Consider the following 23,756-nt stretch of genomic DNA (forward strand, 5'->3'; position numbering starts at 1 on the left):
ATTTTGGGGTCAAGAATAAATTTTTTCTTAGTTTGTTGCAAAATTGGAAGTGCTTCAGACTGGGTTTTTTGCCTTCTTTTGGATCAACAGCAAAAAACAAATGTGAGGAAGGCTGAACTCGATGGACGCAAGTCTCTTTTCAGCTATCTAACTATGTAACTATGTAACTATGTAACTATGTAACTATGTAACTATGTCATTTGCAGATGATTGATGGGTAGCAGGCAGTCCCTAAAGTTTTCGATCACCTAACATTGCTATAAAGCTCTTAACAACTAAATTCAAAAGCATTAATTTCATGTATATCAAAATTTGTAAAGAGATACAACATACTTTTTAGCAGTCAGAAACAAACACTGCAATAAAATGTACTTTTTTTTCACATTCATTTTTATTACATAAAACAAAGACTCACTAGAAAAAGAAAAGTAATAATAACTTTGCAATCTCTGTTAAATAACTGCATAACCCCAACATTAGAGTCCACTGACGACACCCAAAGGGGCTAGACCTGCCAGTAAAGAGGGTGGGTCCATCCAAAGAATTGGCAGGTTAACCAGGCGTCAAAATAGAAGCTGACAAAATGTCGGGGGGCTTGTAACTACTTTAGCAAACGCTGCCTAGAAAAAATGATATGATTTACTAGTTTCTACCTAAACATAAACCACCCTCAGTTGGACCATCTACTATTTTCTATATTCTCCCCACTCTTCGCTCACTAAAACTTGTTTGTGATAAATTATTTTGGTGTATTTAGACTCTTCTGACAGGTGAACATTCTGTTTAAGATCCATGTCTTAACACAATATATTTCTAGAATTTGCCATTGTCATTTTCACAATAGTCAATTCATCTCCTTTTATTGTCAGCTTCATCAATGCATGTATTGTCAATTGAATGGACATCCGATAACTATCTAAATCTTTCTGGGTTCCTTAACAAAAAATAGAAGGCTGGATAAACACATCTTTCTATGACATTAGAGATTAACTAGCTATAATATTGATGGTTTTCTTATATTTTCAGTGACACCTATATATATTGTGACATTATTACAGGTTTGCTCTCATAATAGCTCCCTTTACATCCCGATTTCTTAAGGTATAAATAAAAGGGTTCAGCAGCGGTATGATGACTGTGTATATGAGGGCAAGAAACTTGTCATAATGGCTGAATCGAGGTCGTATGTACATAATGATAACAGTCCCATAAAATAGGCTGACTACCACAAGATGGGATGAACAGGTGGACAACGCTTTCTGCTTGCTTTCGGCACTCTTCATTTTGAAAACAGTTACGATAATATGGATGTAGAATCCAATAATAATCAGGAATGGGACTAATCCAGCCAGGGCAGTGATAAAGCTTGTAACCACATTCCCAACTAAAGTGCTAGAACAAGATAGAGTCTGCAAAGCTGACAAGTCACAGTAAAAATGGTTAATTTCATGAGAACCACAGAAGTTTAAACTGGCTGTAAAGATAATGGGGATTAATCCAATGCTGAAGCCACCAATCCACGGTAAAATGGCCAGCCAGACACAGAATTCACGAGTCATGATGGCTGAATACCGTAAGGGGTTGTTGATAGCCAAATCTCGATCAAAGGCAATGACAGCAAGGAGACAACACTCGGTCACCCCTAAAGCATTGAAAGCATATAATTGTGCAAAACAAACAATGAAAGATATGGAATTGCTGGTAGAAATAAGACTAGACAGGAGCCTTGGAACAGTGACAGAAACAAATAAAATTTCCAAAGTTGCAAAAGCGCTTATAAAAAAATACATTGGGGTATGAAGAGATGGATCCACCTTAACTAGGACAATAATTGCACAATTCCCAGTTACACTTATAATATACATTAGAAGTATCAAAACGAAGAGGATTAACTGCAACTGCGGAAAGTCCGAAAAGGACACTAGGAAAAACGTGTCTTTTGCTGTGTTGTTGGCCTCACCCATTGCAGGGTTTAAAAAAATAAGAAAATAAAAACTACAGTAAATGCTTAATAGGCGGTGTTTACATTGGGCATTGTGCGTTCCCAAACGCCATTCGTGCCAAACGTCTTTCTAATGGATTGAAGTACGTCAATCTGATGTTCTATCATCTAAACATTTTCATGTATTTTTCAGTATGAAAAGCCTCAGTCACCCTGATTTATACTCCAGTTACGATGAGGAACCTGTAGAGGGACAGACGTTTCTTCCAAAAGCCAATAGTGCCGATACAATAGTATGATGATTGCTGTTGCAGGTTGAAATACCTTTATTTTAGAAATATATGATTTAACTGTATTTACTATATGTGCTCGTTATAATCAATGCAGACATTTTACTTTGTATTGCCATTCCCAGTAAGCGGCACTGCTAGCAATGCTTTCAGGACCATTTTTATTTATCTATTTTTGTCACTCCGACTGTATGTGAGTAAAAGCGACTGTGTTTCTGTTTTCATGTTAACATTTCCGACTCTGTGTGAAATATTGGAAGATGAAGAATGCAGCGTTTCCTTTCCCACATATTGTTAATAGAGGATTAATGAATATATGTGCACATTTTTACATTTGTCTGCACAGCAATCTATACAAATCGATCTGTAATTGCGGTGTTGTGATTTCTTTATATGCTAGCTATGCATCCCTTGCTTCAAATAAACACTATGCTAAAATGTTTTAAGCACAAAGTGCTCGTTAGTAAAGAGGTTACGTGATGGAGTATCTTTCCGTTTATATTTCTATGTTTCTAGAAAAAGTTAGTCTTAGTGATTTAGCATTACTGTTCAAATGTGCTTAATGGCTGAACATGTCCACGTTTAATCATTGTTTAATACCGGTCGCATTGTAATGAAAACTCAGCCATGTCTTCGATGATCTCATCCTGAAAAAATACCTAAATCACTGGATGATCAATGTTCTATAAATCATTAGTGTAGCAATGGCTCCAGTGACCTCTATATAATCCGAATCCATCGGCTCCCAGGGTTAGGAGGATTCAGATCAGATCATTTTCAAGAAGCTGCAGACTTGTGGCCACAATGACTCTTTCCTATTTTGCCGATACTTGTTAATATCCACCTTTGGATTGTTCGGTATGAGTGACCTTTTATCAGTAAATCTCTGAAGAAATTAATATTCTGCTGAAAGTAAAACAAAAAGGATTTCAAGGGCTTCAGTTCAACTCACTTTTCAGTGGCTAAACTCCTAAATTATTTTACTAGCAGAAATGTTACGATTATTAGATTTTATTGTAAAGATATTAAATGGACTCTAAAAACTAAAAACATTACATGTTAATGCCGTGGCTGTTAACATGTAATCTCAGATAATGTAACAAATTCTGAGAAATGACAGTGTTTTAACTCAGACAAAAACATGCATGTAGTTGCTGCAATACAGACAGCCATTAGAGGTTCTTCCCACTTAAGGCCTCCAATCTATGAGGGTCTTCACATTTGAATTTCTCAGACACAGCATGATGGAACCGAATGTGATACCGAATGCCTCACCTCAATACTTGTCTGCGAGATACATTAGATTGGTGTATTAGAGTGATTGCTCCTCATGCACTATAGGTCCTCATCAATAATTTTTCATGATTGATGCTCTCACAGCTAGAGGATTGGGCTGCAGATAGGAGACTGTCACAATGCTATTTTACAGTAAGTTTAATTATTTCTCTAAGCCTTTTTTCTTCAACACTTAAACATGTTAGCATTCCTTTAATAATAATAATGTAAGCCTTTACCAACGTAGGACCAACACAATGCACATACCTTCTGTTCTGTGAGACAGATACAGTTTAATGCAGGTGACTAAAACCTTTTTTCTCATTTTCTAAAATTCTTTCTAGTCCTAACCTCATATAACCAGTCACTCTGCCCAGATTGTCCCTTTAGAAAGTATGTAGAATTAAGCGCTGTAATGTTTTATAATACATCCCTCTGTAGATTAAGCTCACACTCTTGTGGACATCTTTGGAATTTGAAACATTTCTCAGTAAGATTCTGAGAGGTGCCACTATTTCTGATTCTGTAACCTCATCTTGTTTTACCAGAGTGCTGGGTATTTACAATCTAAGTCATGAAACCTTAGCATTGTCTTCAGTCCACTCATTGCATTCCTCAGGTTTTATTTTCTGTTATATATGAAAAATATAATCTACAGAATTTGAAAAATATTTTACATCTCTCTGACGTGAAAATAAATAGAACTAACTAATAACTTGGAAAATCTGGGATAACAAAATTTAAACTGATTAGTATAATAAATGTTGTTGTTTTTTACCCAAATTTTGTGTTTGAGTTGGTTCTTGACTCACTTACTGTTTAATGAATGAAGTCCATGCTCACTTGTCAGTGTGTACTTACCTGTCACTTGCGGCTAGTGATAAGTAATGATAAACTGCTAGTCACTGCTATGATGGACTCCAGTTATATATTTCTATCTATCTCTGTTCCAAATTCATCGTACAGTGCTAATGGTCCTTGGAGACGCTACCTGTGGGATGTTTTCATGTTGTCACTATGATTCTGCTGGGAAACTCTATGACTGGGAGTGACCTCCTCATGTGGATATGTTTAGCCATTCGAGGCCTTGTTCACAATACACAATGCAGTTCGTAAATGCGAACGGTTATGTTGGATTTGTCTTGTTGGCTTCCTTGTTAATGCTGCAAACACAACATTTACACTTGGAAAAATAAATGGCAAAGTATAGTTTTGAAGCAGTATTCACTTTTTATGTAATTTGGCTCTGAATCCTTTGTAACAAAAAAAGCAATTGCGTATTTGTGGCGAAGATGACCTCGCCACTGGTTTTTGGAGGGGTCTGTTTGCCAGTCTCCTACCCTGTGACTGTGGCCTCTGTGTTAAACCCTGGTTGAAAATACTGTGTGTGCCTTTTTGGAGTTGTATGACCACACTTTGAACTTTCGAAGCGGCACTTCGAATTACCGAACAGCCGCACGAACCAGAGACCACACTGGAGCTTGTTAACACCTATTAACAACTTGGAACATTTCTCACCGCAGTGTTCTAATTGTTCATCTGGGTGGCTGCAATTCCTATGGACAACCACAAGGTGGCGGCCATCTTGTTCACATGAACGCACATGAGTCTCATGGAACTAAAATCGGGCACAGAAACTCCCGAACACCACTGAACTTCCATCATCACCTGTGTTCGATTATATTCATCTTAGAAGGGCACTGTTCAGTGAGATCATTTATCTGGATGATGGGAACAAGCTCCAGGGTAAGACTTGTGACGGACCGCCTGGCACCCCGACCGGGTGCCTTCATCAGTCAATGCTCCTAGTGCTCACCAAGGACTCCAATACACCATCAGCACAGCAGCCCCTTAGCTGCCACAGCTTGGCTGGGGTCTCACCGTCCTCGACCCACCCTGGAGCCAAGACCAGGATCCAGCTTCCAGTGGGTGAACCTCTCCTACTCCAGAGAGCATTGCAGGAACAGCTCTTATAAGAGCCAGTGATTAGAACTCAGGGGAGTAGATGGAGTTTAGCAATCCCCAGAATGAATATAGATTTCCCATCCTCACATGAGACAAGGCTCTATGTTCAGGGTGAAGAGGAACTGATTTTAATGGTGCCACACTTGGCCTTATATGACAGTCCCCATGCAAGGGGTACTCCCACATATAACCTCAGAGTTTTACTTTTCACAAGGAAAACTGAAATTGTCCAATTTTAATTTTCAGGTATATATATTGTATTACATCAAAATAATAAACTATAAAAAAATGCAATCTACAAATATATTAATTTTCCTAAAATCACAAAGAAGGGGATAATACTGGCACAAATTGAACCTATGCTTGTAGCCTTGTTGCTAAGAGAAGGATTAGAAGAGGCTATGTTCTGCAATGGAGAAAAGTCACAAAGAAAGTGATTGATTGTATTTTGACCATAGAATTCCAAGTCAGCCGTCAGTATTGTAGGAGGTAGAGTAACCACAAAGCCACCTAACCATGGGATAGTAGCCATCATGATACAAAATGCTTGGCTTGTAAGAGCTCCATATCTCAAAGGATTATTAATAGCCAATTCTCGATCATACACATAGAATGTGACGGCAGATAAGAACCATTCGGCCCATCTAGTCTGCCCAGTTTTCTAAATACTTTCATTAGTCCCTGGCCTTATCTTATAGTTAGGATAGCCTTATGCCTATCCCACGCATGCTTAAACTCCTTTACTGTGTTAACCTCTACCACTTCAGCTGGAAGGCTATTCCATGCATCCACTACCCTCTCAGTAAAGTAATACTTCCAATACACCATTACCGCCAGGAGATAGCATTCTGTTGTCCCCAGTGAATTGATTGCATACAACTGTGTAAAACAGCCAGTAAAAGATATCTTGTTATTGATCCCAATGAGATTCTCCAGGAGTTTGGGGGCAGTAACTGATACAAACAGAATCGCCAAAGTTGCAAATACACTAATAAAGAAGTACATGGGACTGTGGAGTGAGGCTTCAACCTTAGTCAAGACAACTATGGTAATGTTCCCGATGACACATGTTAGATACACCGGTAACAGTACCAGAAATAATAATATCTGAAACTGGTTAAACTGGGAAAATGCCAGCAGAATAAATTCATTCACTGTAGTCTTGTTGGCTCTTTCCATTTGGATAGGATAGGCACCTGTAAAATTAAACATAACGGATAAAATGTACCATCGTCCGTCAGTCTTAGCAGAGTTATTTACTAATGGGAGAATATCAAGTGAATTCAAACTGAATTTTAAATGGAATGCTCGAGCTGTAAAACTGAAAGCAAAGTTGACTTTTTCCAGTTTTTTTTCCAGTTTAGCAATATTCACATTTAATTCAAATTCATCCATGTAGAAAACAGAAATGTAAACAGATATAACAAGACTAAATAAACTTCCAGTAGATATTTGTAAGAAATCAGCTTGAATTCTTTGGAAAATGCTCAGTCTAAAATACAAGAGAAGCATACAGTATAAATGATTATAAAATAACATGCACATATCCAATAGTGCTGTCTGGCTATAACTGGACATTCGTATAATAAAGATAATTTAATTCAGCATCGGGTGTCTTTCACTTTCCTAACTTGTGTTCTGAGACCTTCCGAACAATTCCTCACCTTTTACTGCTATTACGCAGCACTGTGCAGACTTAGCCATGCTGGCTCTTGTACTTGGCAGAAAGGGGTGACATCACTTACAATTCTTTAAGCAAAAGGGGGAAAGAAATTAAGGGATTATCATTACAATGTCAATAGCATTAAAACGTGAAAAATAACTAGTCCTATGACTGCAGTAGGAAATACTTAAGTTCAATTACATAGAAACATCGAATGTGACGGAAGATAAGAACCATTCGGCCCATCTAGTCTGCCCAATGTTCTAAATACTTTCATTAGTCTCTGGCCTTATCTTATAATTAGGATAGCCTTATGCCTATCCCACGCATGCTTAAACTCCTTTACTGTGTTAACCTATACCACTTCAAAGGCTATCCCATGCATCCACTACCCTCTCAGTAAAGTAATACTTCCTGATATTATTTTTAAACCTCAGCCCCTCTAATTTAAGACTATCTCCTCTTGTCGTGGTAGTTGTTCTTTTTAACATAGTCTCCTCCTTTACTGTGTTGATTCCTTAATAAGGAATATTAAATAGCTAGAATTGCTACATTGCTTGCTTCTTATCCTACAATATGAGCAAAAGTCACGTTCACATTAAAAACTTAATCCAAAATAAACGTTTATACACGTCAGTACAAACACAGCCCATACACATATAAAATATAAAAGCTTATAATATGATGACTTTACAAAACCAGATCTGCCAGGTTTGCAATAAATTGATTGCTATAATGTGTGTAAATGTATTTTAACTTGCCAGTATAATGGCATTGTATCAGTCAGGTTGACTGGATAATGTTTACTAGTTTGTGGGCTTTGCAATCATATCAGTTACATTAACTGGTCTCTAAATTATTTATTTATTATTCTGTTTGAAGAAACACTGTAGTCACAAAAATCACTTTAGCTTAATGAAGCAGTTTTGGTGTATAGATCATGCCCCTTCAGTCTCACTTCTCAATTCTCTGCCATTTAGGAGTTAAATCACTTTGTTAATACACCCTTAGTCACACCTCCATGCTTGTGACTTGCACAGCCTTCCTAAACACTTCCTGTATAGAGACATCTAATGTTTACACTTCATTTATTGTAAATTCTGTGTAATTTAGAATTTCTTATCTCTGCCTCTCCTGCTAGACCCTACAGGAATCTCCTGTATGTAATTAAAGCTCAATTTATATGGCAGGGGATACAAACTTTAAAGTAGGTTACATCTGGTTGAAAATGAAACTATTTTGTTTTCATACAGACTGTGTCCGTCACAGCCAGGGAGGTGTGGCTATAGATGCATAAACAGAAACAAAAATGATTTAACTCCTAAATGGCAGACAACTGACCAGTGAAAATGTACAGACATGATCTATACACAAACACTGTTTGTAGCAGAGAGCAATGGTAGCAGGGCTTCTTCTCGCTGGTTACTGCAACAGCTGCTCAGGAACAAACACGATACTTCAGGACAGCAGGCATAAATACAAGATGAAACATGAATATCCCATCATCCTTGCCAATAACTGGATGACACTCAGTATTAGGAGCTGAACTGATCCTTTAATGGCCAGGCTGGCCTTTTATGCAGGTTTTGCCCCAAAGGTTACCACCCAGGTGGACCTTGTGGGGCACTGGTAAAAATATAAAACAACCAATACAGACAGAGGCAAGTAATAAGTGACTCCCATACATTACACACAATCCCTCCCCTCTGCTCAGAAGATAATTGAGTCAATTAATGTCTCGACTCAATTATCTCCGAACAGAAAAAAAAATCGGAATTTTCATATTTTCTGGAAATACCCCCAAAACATGCCATACACTCATAATTCCAACATCCTCCAAAAGCCCAGATCTGGGGGGGAGGGGGGGGGGGGGGGCAACATATTAAAAAATCACCCAGATCGGTTCAGGGGTTAGAAAATATTATGGAGGTCTTAGTTTTACCGACAGCACACGAGGTGTATGCCAAGAATAGTTCCATGGGTTTTGGCTGTGCAGTTGGTCTCTGTTCGGGAAGTTGAAATGCATGAAAGTACATAAAATTATGGTTTGTGTCTTAGTTTGTGCAATTCCTCTCGTTCGTATAATTCTTTCTACCGAATGCTGCTCTGTTCCCTTGAGTTCCCACAAACTTACACGAGGATGGAAGTCTCTGCGGTGTTCATGCCGTTGAGTGTCCGATTTGGGTTCCAGACACTCGACAACCAAACACCGCTGGTATAATTTGTATGCTAAGATGGCCACTGGCAAGTGTTCTTATGCCGAATGGCGGCCACCTAGGAGATCACCCAGTTTGTTAGTGTGTTTGCAATCAGAGAGTGTGAACCAGGTTGGGGAGGTTAATTGATGCCACGCTCCTCGCATGGGTGGCCTGGTTGTTCGGTATTTAGTTTGTTTGCCGAACTACAGGGAGTGCAGAATTATTAGGCAAATGAGTATTTTGACCACATCATCCTCTTTATGCACGTTGTCTTACTCCAAGCTGTATAGGCTCGAAAGCCTACTACCAATTAAGCATATTAGGTGATGTGCATCTCTGTAATGAGAAGGGGTGTGGTCTAATGACATCAACACCCTATATCAGGTGTGCATAATTATTAGGCAACTTCCTTTCCTTTGGCAAAATGGGTCAAAAGAAGGACTTGACAGGCTCAGAAAAGTCAAAAATAGTGAGATATCTTGCAGAGGGATGCAGCACTCTTAAAATTGCAAAGCTTCTGAAGCGTGATCATCGAACAATCAAGCGTTTCATTCAAAATAGTCAACAGTGTCGCAAGAAGCGTGTGGAGAAACCAAGGCGCAAAATAACTGCCCATGAACTGAGAAAAGTCAAGCGTGCAGCTGCCAAGATGCCACTTGCCACCAGTTTGGCCATATTTCAGAGCTGCAACATCACTGGAGTGCACTGGAGACATGGCCAAGGTAAGAAAGGCTGAAAGACGACCACCACTGAACAAGACACACAAGCTGAAACGTCAAGACTGGGCCAAGAAATATCTCAAGACTGATTTTTCTAAGGTTTTATGGACTGATGAAATGAGAGTGAGTCTTGATGGGCCAGATGGATGGGCCCGTGGCTGGATTGGTAAAGGGCAGAGAGCTCCAGTCCGACTCAGACGCCAGCAAGGTGGAGGTGGAGTACTGGTTTGGGCTGGTATCATCAAAGATGAGCTTGTGGGGCCTTTTCGGGTTGAGGATGGAGTCAAGCTCAAATCCCAGTCCTACTGCCAGTTTCTGGAAGACACCTTCTTCAAGCAGTGGTACAGGAAGAAGTCTGCATCCTTCAAGAAAAACATGATTTTCATGCAGGACAATGCTCCATCACACGCGTCCAAGTACTCCACAGCGTGGCTGGCAAGAAAGGGTATAAAAGAAGAAAATCTAATGACATGGCCTCCTTGTTCACCTGATCTGAACCCCATTGAGAACCTGTGGTCCATCATCAAATGTGAGATTTACTAGGAGGGAAAACAGTACACCTCTCTCTGGATCATCTACAGATATACACACACTAGATCTCTATATACATTCTGAATCCTCTATAGACACACACACACTCACTAGATCTCCTATACACACTCCTGAGTCCTTAAAACACACACTAGATCTCCTACACACAGATGCTGCACCACCTACACACACACTACATTTCTGACATACACACTCTAGATCCCCTACGCACACACTAGATTCCATGTAAGCAAACACATAGTGTCTCCATAAATGGGATACAGTGAGTATCCTAATTATGGAAACCCCTGAGACAAGTTTTAAGCAAACACAACGCAATCATGTTATTAAATTTGCTTGCGCTGTGCAGAACAAATACAGGGCCCTTTTCTCATGCCCTGGAAGAGCATTGAACCAACATGCTCACTTTAAGATGGGGCGTGCTTGTCATTGGGGATGACAAAACACACCCTACCTGGCCCCGCCCTCTTTTCAGTGGGCCGCTGTGAATAAAAAATGCCTGGGACGAATTGTTTCCCCAGTCCAGCCCGGGTGCTGTGTGTGTGATGGGTGGTGTGGGTATGTGAGGGGTGATGTGTGTGAGTGAAGCAGTGTGTGAGGAATGCTGTGTGTGTGGGGGAGGTGCATAGAGATAAGGGCTTTTTTGTTATTTTTATTAAAATAAAAATAAAAAGCTTCATGTCCCCCCCACTCTTTTTGTTATCATTGGTGAAGGTGGTTCGATGGTGAGTAGGGATCTATAGCCTCCAGCTCCTCTTGCTGCAGGCTGTCTTCACTCCTCCCATGAGCAGAATGCTGTGTCGGATGAGGATGCTCGCGGCAGGAACTGCCTTCCATGTCTTCCCTCCCTCTCACTAACGAAGTGCCTTTGGACCAGTGAGGGAGATCTTTGAGGGCCCTAAGCAAGTAAGCTTTGGATCTCCTAAACTTTGGTAATCTTTGGATCTTTCAAAGGATCTCCCCTGTTGGCCTGGGCACATAGGCACCACTGTGGGGCCCCTGTGCTTCTGGTGAAGACGGACCGGGTATAAATCTCTTATTAAAATGGTATTTAGTTCCCCAGTGTATTTCAAATTTTTCATGGCTCGTCCTCTTTATGTTGGAAACATAGAAAGTGACGGCAGATAAGAACCATTCGGCCCTTCTAGTCTGCCCAATTTTTTGAAATACTTTCATTATTCCCTGACCTTTTTTAAGTGTAGGCTAGTCTTATGCCTATCCCACGTATGCTATACTCCCTCACTGTGTTAACTGCTATGGAGGTCTCAGCGTTGTTTGCCTACTCGAGTGTCCGATTTTAGCTCCAGATGCTCTACGGCAAAACACCGCTGTTCGGGAGTTAAGATGGCCGTGAACACGTGTAGAAGTCCCGAAAGGGCGGCCACCCAGGAACTGAAACAACGCGTTTGTGCGTTTCCCTTTGAAGCTGAATGTGCCGATCAGGGAGTTAAATAACCACTTAATGAAACAGCAGGGTGGTCCGGTGTTCGGTAGTTTGTATTCGTATAGGGAATACGTTAGAAGTCCCGAACTGCTGTATTGTAATATCCACACGAAAACAGGTAAGGATCTTCAATCTGTTACAGCCAGCCCTTCCTGCAGCCCCTAATTAAACAAAATTGCATCCCACATCTGAGAGATGCACCCCATCCTTTCAGAAATGCCAGGTAGCATGACCTCCAGTTCCCTGTGCCTGACTACCACCCCACCTAACTTGCATATAAAACTAGCCATCAACCTGTTACCCTTCCTTCGGTAATGCCCCACAGCTGCTGAATCCTGTACATGCTGCTAATGGAGCCGGGGAACTATCTCCAACCACACCAACTGAACCCCCGGGACCCAGGTCCTAATCCTAATCACATCCTGCTTCATTCTCTTAACTAATAGCCATTGTGGGATAAACCCAAGATTGTTACTGCCCGCATGCAGCATGAGCACATCCGGCCGCCTACCCCCAGCTACCACACTAAGGACCTCGCTACATACGTCCCACCAGTTATACCCTCTATAACCAAACCATTGTTGTGACGGACTGCTTGGCACCCCGACCGGGTACCTCCATCAATCGGTGCTCCTAGTGCTCACCAAGGGCTCCAAGCACTCCACCAGACACCAGAAGCACTGCAGACCCCACAACCGCAGCAGCTTGGTTGGGGTCTCGCCGTCTCCTACCCACCCTGGACCTACGACAAGGCTCCAGGTTCCAGTGGGCGAACCTCTCTTCCTCCAGAGAGTCAAGCAGGAATAGCTCTTACAAGAGCTCAGAGAATACAAGGGAGTATAATGATTATAGCAATCCCCAGAGTGTAGTTCTCCAATCCCCACAAACATGAGCCAAGACTTCATTAATTCTGTTTAATGCAATTTATACACACATTTAAACCCCCAACAGCCTAATTTTCATGCAGTAGGTTACATAGAGCACTATAGTACAAGGAAGGGTGGGGTCAGACCAAGGGCTGATGGGAGATTGCGGAGGGACAAAGCAGCCAGTTTAAACTGGTCTGCCAGTGTCCCTGGGACAATGCCCTGCTGGGGAAACAATAGGATAGGAAAAAGGGGGAGGGAAAAGGCACATTTTCCCATGGAAATATCTCAAGACTGATTTTGTCTTTTTGTAGGGCCTATAATCCTGGGGCAAGAAGCTAACAAGCAGGCCCCTCCAAGTACCAGTGGCGAGGTTATGTTCCCCACAATTGTAACTTAATCTGGTACTCAGGAAACCCCAGCCGCTGACCCCAGAAACTAACTGCCGGGACCTCCTCTTGGGCCTCCTCTTGGCCCAGAAAATTAAGGAATGGCCAGCAATCCAAGCATCTTAAACTAGGGAAGCAAAAGAAAATTGTCAACCACTGCTCCCACCACGGCAAACCCCCAATAGATACTGCTCACATTAGTTACTCCAATCGAACGTAGGACCGGAACCTCACCAATTCCTACCATCCAATCTTCTTGACCAGCTCATCCTCCAAGCCTAACCGAGCCGCCTTAGTGGCTGCCCCTATATGGAATGAGTGCATACCGAACTGAGTTAGCTGCAATCCTTACCTGCCAGGTTTTCCCCCGAAAGACCTGGAAGAATTGGAAATGGGAAAGCGAGGAACCATCTTCGTGCATCAGAAAGAAATCCGGCCCTAGTGGGCACCGTCACAAATATCGAGCAACAATATCCACCAGGCATAAAGGAGACCCCGGGAAAGCATACAGCACGACATCTGTACCCCTAAACCGAACATCCGTTTTGGACCTGCGGAGATATACTACATCCCTATCCACCATCCAACGAACGTCCGCAAGCTGAAAACCCCTACAACCAACCTGATTGGAGCTGACCAGCTCACCAAAACAAGACTGGCCTCCGCGTGTCAAGGACACTGTGCCCCTTCCGGAAACCCTTCAAGGCTTGCTGAATGATAACATTTTTGGTATAGTCCTCGCACCCCCGAAAGTTAAATCAAAATGCGAGCGCAGACAAATGCCAATCCACAACCGCAGGGGATGAACCTTTGGCAAGAGTCAGAAGACAAACTAGAGCAGCGCGTCCAAACCGGAATCCCAAACTGCCGCCAAATCCACCCATGCAGTAGACTGCTTCCAAGCATCCCAAACCTGACAATAGGCCGTCCATGTACCAAGGGCCAATGAGGACCTCATGAGTCTCCCAAGCAAGCTGTTCTGAGACTCCACATCTTTATGGGGCATTCCTGACCATCTGCCAACGCCTCTGGTGCCTCCATCCGAAATTCGGGAATACTGTGAAAGAGACAGAGCATCAGCCACCACATTTAAATACCCTGGCACATGGCGCGCGGAGAACACCAAGTTGAGCGACATACAGAGCAACACGAGCGACGCAAGAAGTGCACCACTGGGGCCGACAAAACCGATTATTAACTGCGTGCACCATGGACATGTTGTCCGTGTAGAACACCACCTTCCGATCCCTGAGATCACCCCAGAGATAGAGCCACCAACAGAGGGAAGAACTCCAGGAAGGCCAAGTTCCATATCAGCGGGCTGCCCACCCAGGCCACCGGCCAAGTCTCAGCACACAACCCCCCAACCCCGAAATAAGCCCCAAAAGCTACGCTGCCCGAGGCGACCATGTACAGCTCTAGGTCAGCTGCCGACACCATTGCCTTTCAAAAGAATACTGTCCCATTGTGCTCCAAGAAGGTGTCCCAGACATCAAGGACTACCCTCATGGGCTTGGGTATCCAAATAAAAAGATGCGTAGACCACACCCCTATCGTCGTTCGTAAGAGACTGCGACTGAAAATCCAAAGTTAAGTTTCCCTATCAGCGACTGTAATTGTTTCAACGTGAATTTCTGAGACTGATGGACTCCTGCCACTGCAGCCCCAGAAGTTTTTTTCTTGGGGATGACAACATTCCCCCCACAGGGAGTCGATTTCCAGCCCTGGGAAACTGAGGCATTCCGTCGGGCCTTCAGCCTTGCCTGCAGCTAGCGGCACCCAGAACACACCGGCCACCCATTCGATTGTCCACAGCAGATAGTGGCACACTGGAGAAAATCATCCAAGTAGTTGATACCAACTAATTGATACCCTAATTCCTTCCAAACTCCAGGAAGGTGCTGAATTTCTCAAAATACGAGCACAAGATGGAACAGCCCATCGGGAGGCAAAGATCCATGAAGTACTGGCCCTCGAAGAAACACCCCAGTATGTGATGGCACTCCGGGTGCATGGGTAACAGCCGGAATGCCACCTCAATGTCAGCCAGCGCCCCCCCTGGCTTTTTTAACCAACTCGACCGTGGCAAGCGGTGCGATGGTCCTTTCTACCCAGAGAGAGTGCTACCGTGATGGAGAGTCAGTATGACAAATTGAAAAGGATGACTCTGAAGGACTTACTTGAAAGCCGAGGGACATCCACTAATAACCGTTCACGACGGGAACTGATAGCTGAGCTAGTCGAAATGGATCGTGCAGCAGCTATGACCGAAACCAATGTGCTGAGGAATGGAGAGGAAGGGATCGTCCAAGCTGTTCAGAAAAGATTGGCAGTATATGGCCCGAACCCCACCAATGAACTCATTGATAAAGTCTTCACCGCAGTCGAAGCAGAGGCAAGTAGGCGCAGGGAAGATCAGTTATGCCAACTCGTAGCCCAGCAACCTGTCAGCGCTCCTGTGTCTCCAAGCCTGGGTCCCACCAAGGGGAAAACAATTCAGTTTGCAGTATTCAAACAGTTCCAAGAAAATGACGAGGAGATTGATGGATTTCTGGCCGATTTTGAATGGCAATGTGCCCTGCACCGGGTACCCACTGAGGAATGGGTTACGATCCTGTAAAGGAAATTATCTGGGAAAGTCGCTGATGCTTTCTTTGCTATCCCTACTGCAGACATACAACAATACCACATTGTCAAAGAGGCTCTGCTAGCCCGGTACACTGTTACACCCGAAGCCTACCGACGCAGATTTCGGGAGTCCAAAAAAAAATGGGGGAAATTCCTACATGGAGTGGGCATGTCACTTGCACCATACAGCATAGCACTGGGTCAATGGATGCCAAACCGTGACCGCTGAGGATGTATTGCAGCTGTTTCTTCTAGAACATTTTCTCAACTCACTATAACCCGAGTTGAGTCGAATGGCATTCGACAATTCGAACGCCACATTAACTATACTATTTGCATGAACACCACCCATTCGTGCATTCAAATTATATTTAAACTGGGATGAATAGACCGGTCGCACAGCCCAAACCTGTGGAATTGTTTTGGGCATAAAAATGTGCGTGTGGTTGGTCAAAGGAGACTTCCAGCTAACTCCCAAACTGCTGAACGGATTTGCATGATTTTTGAGTATTTATTTCCCCTCATTATGCTGTTTCTGAAAATGTAAGTTTTATGCAAATGTGATGTGTAATTTTAAAGTTATAGAAAATTTGTAAAAAGTCTATTTTTCTGCCTGTGGTAATTACGTTAGTCCATTGTGTTGAGGACATATGATTTCATTATGAAATCATGACTACTGTAAATGGACTAGACTACATTATTAAAAATAGCAATTGTTAAATGTCAGGTCCATCTAGGGTTAACCCTGTTTCAGAGAAACTGCTATGTTTACATTAGAGTTAATCCAGCCTCTAGTGGCTGTCTCACTGACAGCCGCTAGAGGCACATCCGCGCTTCTCGTGGTGATTTTTACAGTGAGAAGACACCAGCATCCATAGGAAAGCATTGAGAATGCTTTCCTCTGGACTGACTAAATGTGCGTGCGGCTCTTGCCGCGCATGCACATTTGGCAGAAGAGGGAGGAGAGTTCCCAGTGCCGAGGGAGCCCGACGCTGGAGAAAGGTAAGCCTTTAACCCCTTCCTCCCCCTAGAACCTGGCGGGAGGGGGGCCATGAGGGTGGGGGGGGGCCTATTAACACTATAGTAACAGGAAAACACGTTTGCTTTCCTGGCACTATAGTGGTCCTTTAACCCCTTAACGCAGTTACGGCGTTCTATGCCATCCTGCATTAAATGGGCTTTAAAGCCGTTGCTGCGGCATAGAACGCTGTAATGGCTTGCAGCCCCAGGAGCCACCAACTAATTACCTCCACCGCGATCCTCTTCTGGAGGGCTGCCTGACAACCCACGCAGCCCTCCATGGCAAATGAGGCACCCGGGGGCCATGTGATCGCTCTCAAAGAGCGATCACATGGCCCCCTATAGCTGGCTGTGGATCTGCCAGCAGGGGGACTGTCTGATATGTCAGACAGTCCCCCTGCTGGTGGGAAAGTAAAAAAAAAAAAATTAAACATGTTTTAAAATAACCAAAAACAACAATGAAAACCTAAGTTTTCTATGAGTGTAGCGCTAGGTACAGTTGGAAATATAAAAGTGAAAAAGTGCTTTAAATGCACTTACCCTCTTTTTCTCACTTGTATATATGAAAAGAAAAAGAGAGAAAATATACAAATAATTGTGCAGTATATTACAGTGGGTTAAATTAGATAGTGAATATGCCGGATATAGAATTGAATCCACTCACATTTTTTAGAGCCTTTTACAGATCTAAGGCTCTAAACTTCCTAGTGTCTGTGTCTTTTTTGGGTAGACCACACGACCCTTCTCTCCCGATATACGTGTGTGTATTTTCCTCCGTGTTGGGTAGAAAGAAAAGGGCACAGGTAATCCAATCTGAGCGTAGTATTTCAGATACTTTAAATGTCAAGATGTGAATAAAATATGATATTGCTCACCTTCTTTAGAGCCTTTGATAACCGGCTCTAAGTATGTTAGCCTAGTGTCAATTTGTGGGGTGACACTTCCCCTTTCTGGAATCACTCCAACAGGATGCAGCAAGGTAGGTTTAAGTATAAAATATATATTTATTATAAACAGAGAATTTCTAAAATTTGTATACAATACACTAGAAAATAAAAAATTTAAAAATTTAAAATATCATGTGGATAATACAAATATAAATATAAGTTATTGCCAAAACGCGTAAAATTTGAGAATCTACTACAGAAGGGAAAGGAAATAGAGATACTTAATGACAGAGAGTATAAATACCTCAATGTCACGAAACCAAAAATCCCTGTTTTTTATCATTTACCAAAAATCCACAAAGATGCCATTAACCCTCCAGGTAGACCGATAGTCTCAGGTATAGATTCTGTATCGAGTAGACTATCGGAATACCTGGACAAATGTCTACAACCAACTGTACAAAAAACTAAAAACTACCTCAAAGATACACTAAATATCATCCAAGTTTTACAGGAGACACAATGGAAACCAGATTATATTTTAGTCACTGCGGATGTGAGTTCACTCTATACGATTATATCACACACTAAAGGAATAGAGGCCACACAATTTTTTCTTAAAGAAGAAAATTTCTACCCTGAAGAACAAATTAATTTTATAACAGAAGGGATAGAACTTATTTTAAACAACAACTATTTCTGGTTTGATAACGAATTCTTTTTACAGAAAGTCGGTACCGCTATGGGGACCAGGTTCGCTCCGAGTTATGCGAATCTCTTCATGGCATTCTGGGAGGAGAAGTTCATAAATCATAACGAAGACTGGAGAGCGAACCTGGTCTCTTATAAGCGGTACATAGACGACATATTTTTTATCTGGAATGGGTCAGAGGATCTTTTAAAGTCATTTTTAAACTTTTTAAACACTAATGATTGGGGAGTGAAATTAACCACTGAGTATAGCAAAACAAGCGTAAACTTCCTTGATTTAACAATTTTTATAGAAGGAGCCCATATTAAGACAAAAACTTTTTTTAAACCAGTGGATGTGAACAATTATATTTTTTTAAACAGCTGCCATTTTTCACCCTGGTTAAGAAATATCCCGAAAGCTCAGCTAATGAGGATCCGCAGAAACTGTACAGACACAAATACATTTGAAACCCAAGCCATTAAAATTAAAAATCAATTCGTAGAGAAAGGCTATAAAGAAGAATCCCTTTCAAGCACCATTAAACAAATAGGAGCTATGGATAGATCCTCTTTATTGATATACAAGCAAAAAACCACAAAAGAACACAACATTTTACCTTTTATTAGCAATTTTAATCAGGAAAGCCATAGAGTAAGAAGAATAATCAGCAGACACTGGCCAATGCTAAGAAATGATCCAATGCTGCACTCTATTTTACCGGAGAACCCCAAATTTATATATAGGGGAGCACCCAACCTAAAACAGAAATTGGTACACAACCATATAAAAGACAAGAAATCCACCCCTTTCTTTAAAAAAAAAGTTTTTTTTGGCTGTGGACTATGCTTAGCCTGTAAAAATACAAAGAGCACGGAAAGACATGTTACAGAATTTTTTCTCTCTTTTTCTTTCTCTCTTTTTCTTTTCATATATACAAGTGAGAAAAAGAGGGTAAGTGCATTTAAAGCACTTTTTCACTTTTATATTTCCAACTGTACCTAGCGCTACACTCATAGAAAACTTAGGTTTTCATTGTTGTTTTTGGTGATCTTGTATGTGTGGTGGGTTCAGAGGAGTGCCCACAGAGTGTTTTAGCGGCTATTCTGATATAAATATACACGATTATATAAGCGCCACCTATTCCACACCATTGTGTACTTTGGATGTTTTAAAATAAAATACATGTATTTATATATACATATAAATATATATATATATATATATATATATATATAATATATATATACATCTTATATATGTAACGTGATACGTGATGTATTTTAATATTAAACAAAAGAAATGAGTGTCCAATCAATAAAATATAACTTTTAATGATTCTATTAAAATCAGTAAGTTGACAGACATGAAATATCCAATTTCTCAAATATATATAGACTAATATTCATCATCATTCATCATTGCAATCCACAGTGGTCAAATTTAATAGCTATTACTGAACAATTGGTACAAAAATAGTCTCAATATTGTCACAAAAACAAATATGAATGCTAACTTTGGCCAGTGTTTGTGACTAAGTGGCTACTATAAAAGTCTTGCAATACCTTGGGTTGTCTACTATTGCAAATGGTATGCCATCATGGGGATAAATCTCATTCCTGGGCTACCACACCGTCTCAAAGGTAACATAACTAATCTAGCAAATTTCAATGTGAAAAACCTGAAAAATGGAATGTGCTATATTTGACCCTTTAACTTTCCAAAACACCGTAAAAACTGTTAATGGGGGGTAATGTTGTACTCGTGAGACTTTGCTGAATCCAAATATGTTGGTTTTTTTTGCAGTTAAAGCTAACGGTATTATGACATTTACAGCTTTTTTTTTTTAAATCTTAATTTCTCACAGTTGTTTTAATTTTATTCATAATAAATTATGTTTCAAATATGAATAGTTCATGAGAAATTAAAGCCCAGTTTCTCCTGAACAAAATGATATATAATAAGTGTGGGTGCATATAATATGAAAGAGGTGAATTACGGTTGAACAGACATTTAGCGCAAATTCCAGTTTTTGTTTACATTTTGTTTTGATTAGAACGTGCACTACTGACTCTGTCCTGAAGGGGTTAAGCCACAAACATGGTTCTTCCATATAGACTTACTGAAGATGAATAAATATAGTAAATATCTTGCAGTTAATATTTTATTGGCTGTTAAAATCTGTATTGCCCACAATTGGTGTAAGCAATGCCCTTCAGCATGGCATATATTAGCTAATCAAATCAAGGAAATATGGAATGAAAACTATCATCTTATAAAGATATCTGGTCCCTGTAGTTTGAATATATTTCTTTGATGTGAGTGTGCATAAATTTGTTTTTTATCATATACTTATTATTTTGGTTATGTTATTTGCTTTTGGTATCTGAGGAGGTCTGATTATTATTATTGATCCAGTAATTCACTCAGGATAAATGGAATTTGATGATGTATGGTAGGAGTGGTTACAAATGAGAATTAGATATATGTAGTAAACTTTAAATTTGGTTTGTCTGTTGGATATTCTCTTATTGTAATAGTATGTGTCTATCAACAGTCATGGAACACAATCTTTGTATTTATGTTGCTTTTGGTTTGTTTGTTTGTTTGTTTTTTGGGGTGAATTTTAAATGTTTTGTATCGTATTGTATTTTTTGTACTGTTTTGAAAATTAATAAAATATCTATAAATAAATTGTAACTGAGTGAAGATCCTTGGACAATGAACCTCCAGGCAGCGTGTTAATTAGAACAGAAGAGACTCTTGCCGATGGTTATTTCCTAGAGGAATCTCTGCCAGCACTAACCGTAGTTCCTCTGTGGACCTGCTCTGGTGTATTTTTTTGTTCAATCCATTCTTATAAAATAGGATATCTGGAGCAGCAGAATCTTTGGGCAAGATTCATTTTTGAGTCAACGTGTTGAATTACTCCTGGATACCATTACTGTTTAGTTTCTTCTTTCCATCTTAAGATCTGATTTGAGCAACAAGTAGTCATTAGGTAAGCCAAAGTTTTATCCTTACTTTAATAATGTTTATTTTTTATTTCACTGTTAGGTTCCAACTCACAATGCTCACTCTGAATTTCTACCAGTTCATTAAAAAATAGTTTTTTGTCTTTGTCTCCCTCCTTTGTATAAATGTTTCTCCTGCTTGTTGTACAGGTTTTCATGATTTTACACTTTTTATTAACACACAATAGACTGATATAAATATGTCTAGAATAATGTCTGATAAATTAACTTGATTTTTTTTGTTTCTTTTTTTTTTATTACACTCACTGGTAATATCCATTATTTGGGTTATTTAAAAGTCCCTCTTGGTTGAGAATAAAAAAAATGCATTTTCATATTTTGTAGACGGTAATAGAAGGGCACATTACCTTGCTGGGTGAATTAAATACATTCAATATATATTGCGATTTGCAGTTGTGCAGCATATAGGACTGAGAACAGAAAGATAAAAAATAGTGTTTTTCTTTATAGCTCTCAAAATTGATTGATAAACAAAAGCTAATAATGAGATTAATTATGTCAGGTATAAATTTACTGTGACTAATGTGGGAATGAAATGATGTAATTACACAACCAATATTGTGGATGTAGGAATTCTATGCTGCAATGGAATTATACCTCCAAAACTAAGCAATTGGACAAAGGATACCAATTTACAACACACGCTTTATTGGCAAAACGTGTGAAAGAAAGCTTGTAGTGAATACAACATATATTAAACATGTACAAGAAAGAGTGAGATACATATATATATATATATATATATATATATATATATTACATACCTAAAAGATTGCAAATAAAACAAGATATCTCAGTTGCTGATTCAATCTACAGATGTTTTTAAAATGATATACGTGCTATCACAAGGCAACTAGAGAACGGTCACAAAAACAAACACACATAACAATCAAATAATTATCTCTTCACATTCTGCTCATTCTACAGTGTGATAGCTATGACATTCAATACTTGACATTTTATGAGTTGTATTTTATCTGCAGACTGTAATGGGTGAGTTGAATTGGACATCAGTAGAGCAATTCATTCTTTTGGGAATAACCAATGTTCCACAGCTACAGACTTTCCTTTTCATCACATTCCTCATCTTCTATATTTTTAGTTTTGTGGGGAACCTCAGCATTGTTACAGTGGTGATTACAGATCGGAGTCTTCATATACCTATGTACTTCTTTTTGGGCAACCTCTCCTTTTTGGACTTCTTCTATTCATCAACCACTGTTCCAAAGATGCTGGCCGGCTTATTGATGGAAGACAAGGTGATATCCTTTCATGGCTGTATGGCCCAGCTTCACATCTTTCACTTTTTGGGAAGCACCGAAGCCACGCTCCTCACAGCCATGTCCTATGATCGATACCTAGCTATTTGTATCCCACTACGATACCATGCCCTTATGGCAAGAACTGCTTGCATCCAACTGGCTACGGTTTGCTGGCTCATTGGTTATATATATTCTTTGACTCACACAATTTTAACCTCCATGTTACCATTTTGTAAGATGAATAAGGTCACTCATTTCTATTGTGATATTAAACCTCTTCTAAAACTGGCCTGTACAGACACTAGTCTCAATGAAAGTTTGGTGTCTATTGTCACTGGCTTTGTAGCTCTTTTTACCTTTGTTTTGATTGCTATCTCTTATGTTTTTATTGGCAGCCATGTTCTAAAGCTCAGTTCTTCTCAAAGTCGACAAAAAGCCATCTCCACTTGTACTTCTCACTTCACTGTTGTCTTTTTATATTATGGAACTGCCTTTTGCACTTATCTCCGACCTGCGACCCAAGACTCCTTGGAGCAAGACAGAATGACTGCAGTGCTGTTCACAGTTATCACTCCAGCTTTAAATCCTCTTATTTACGCAATGAGAAACAAAGATGTCAAGGTTGCCCTCCGGAAGCTATTTTTTAAAGATTATTTTTTTAGAAAATGGTAGCATAGCCATAATTATAACTGTGGGGTTTATTTTATTTTCTAAGTGCTATACCAAAAAAGTGCCATAGTAGGGGCATATCATTTTATTTTTGGTCCTGCTATTAACGTATCACAAAATCTAATTATGTAAAAATAGCATTAATTAGGCATTGTCAAATTTTTTTAATGAAAAAAAAGCAATAAAGTTGGCAACTTTACACTGATGTGAAAATGCTGTCACATGATATTTTGCTACAATGACACACATACCAGTCAGAAG

At 40.2% G+C, this 23,756-nt stretch overlaps 2 protein-coding genes across 2 annotated transcripts; one reads left to right on the forward strand and one right to left on the reverse strand.

Annotated features, from left to right (window-relative positions):
- Positions 1–1,052: 1,052 nt before the first annotated feature.
- LOC134582725 (olfactory receptor 5AN6-like) lies at positions 1,053–1,964 on the reverse strand. The gene has a single exon (XM_063439368.1). It carries the CDS (start codon positions 1,962–1,964, stop codon positions 1,053–1,055), a length of 912 nt encoding a protein of 303 aa, XP_063295438.1.
- Positions 1,965–22,553: 20,589 nt separating this feature from the next.
- On the forward strand, positions 22,554–23,498 carry LOC134582726 (olfactory receptor 12D1-like). Its single transcript, XM_063439369.1, has one exon. The coding sequence runs from the start codon at positions 22,554–22,556 to the stop codon at positions 23,496–23,498; it is 945 nt and encodes a 314-aa protein (XP_063295439.1).
- Positions 23,499–23,756: the final 258 nt, after the last annotated feature.

Source organism: Pelobates fuscus, chromosome 13, assembly GCF_036172605.1.
Source record: "Pelobates fuscus isolate aPelFus1 chromosome 13, aPelFus1.pri, whole genome shotgun sequence".
Taxonomy (NCBI): domain Eukaryota; kingdom Metazoa; phylum Chordata; class Amphibia; order Anura; family Pelobatidae; genus Pelobates; species Pelobates fuscus.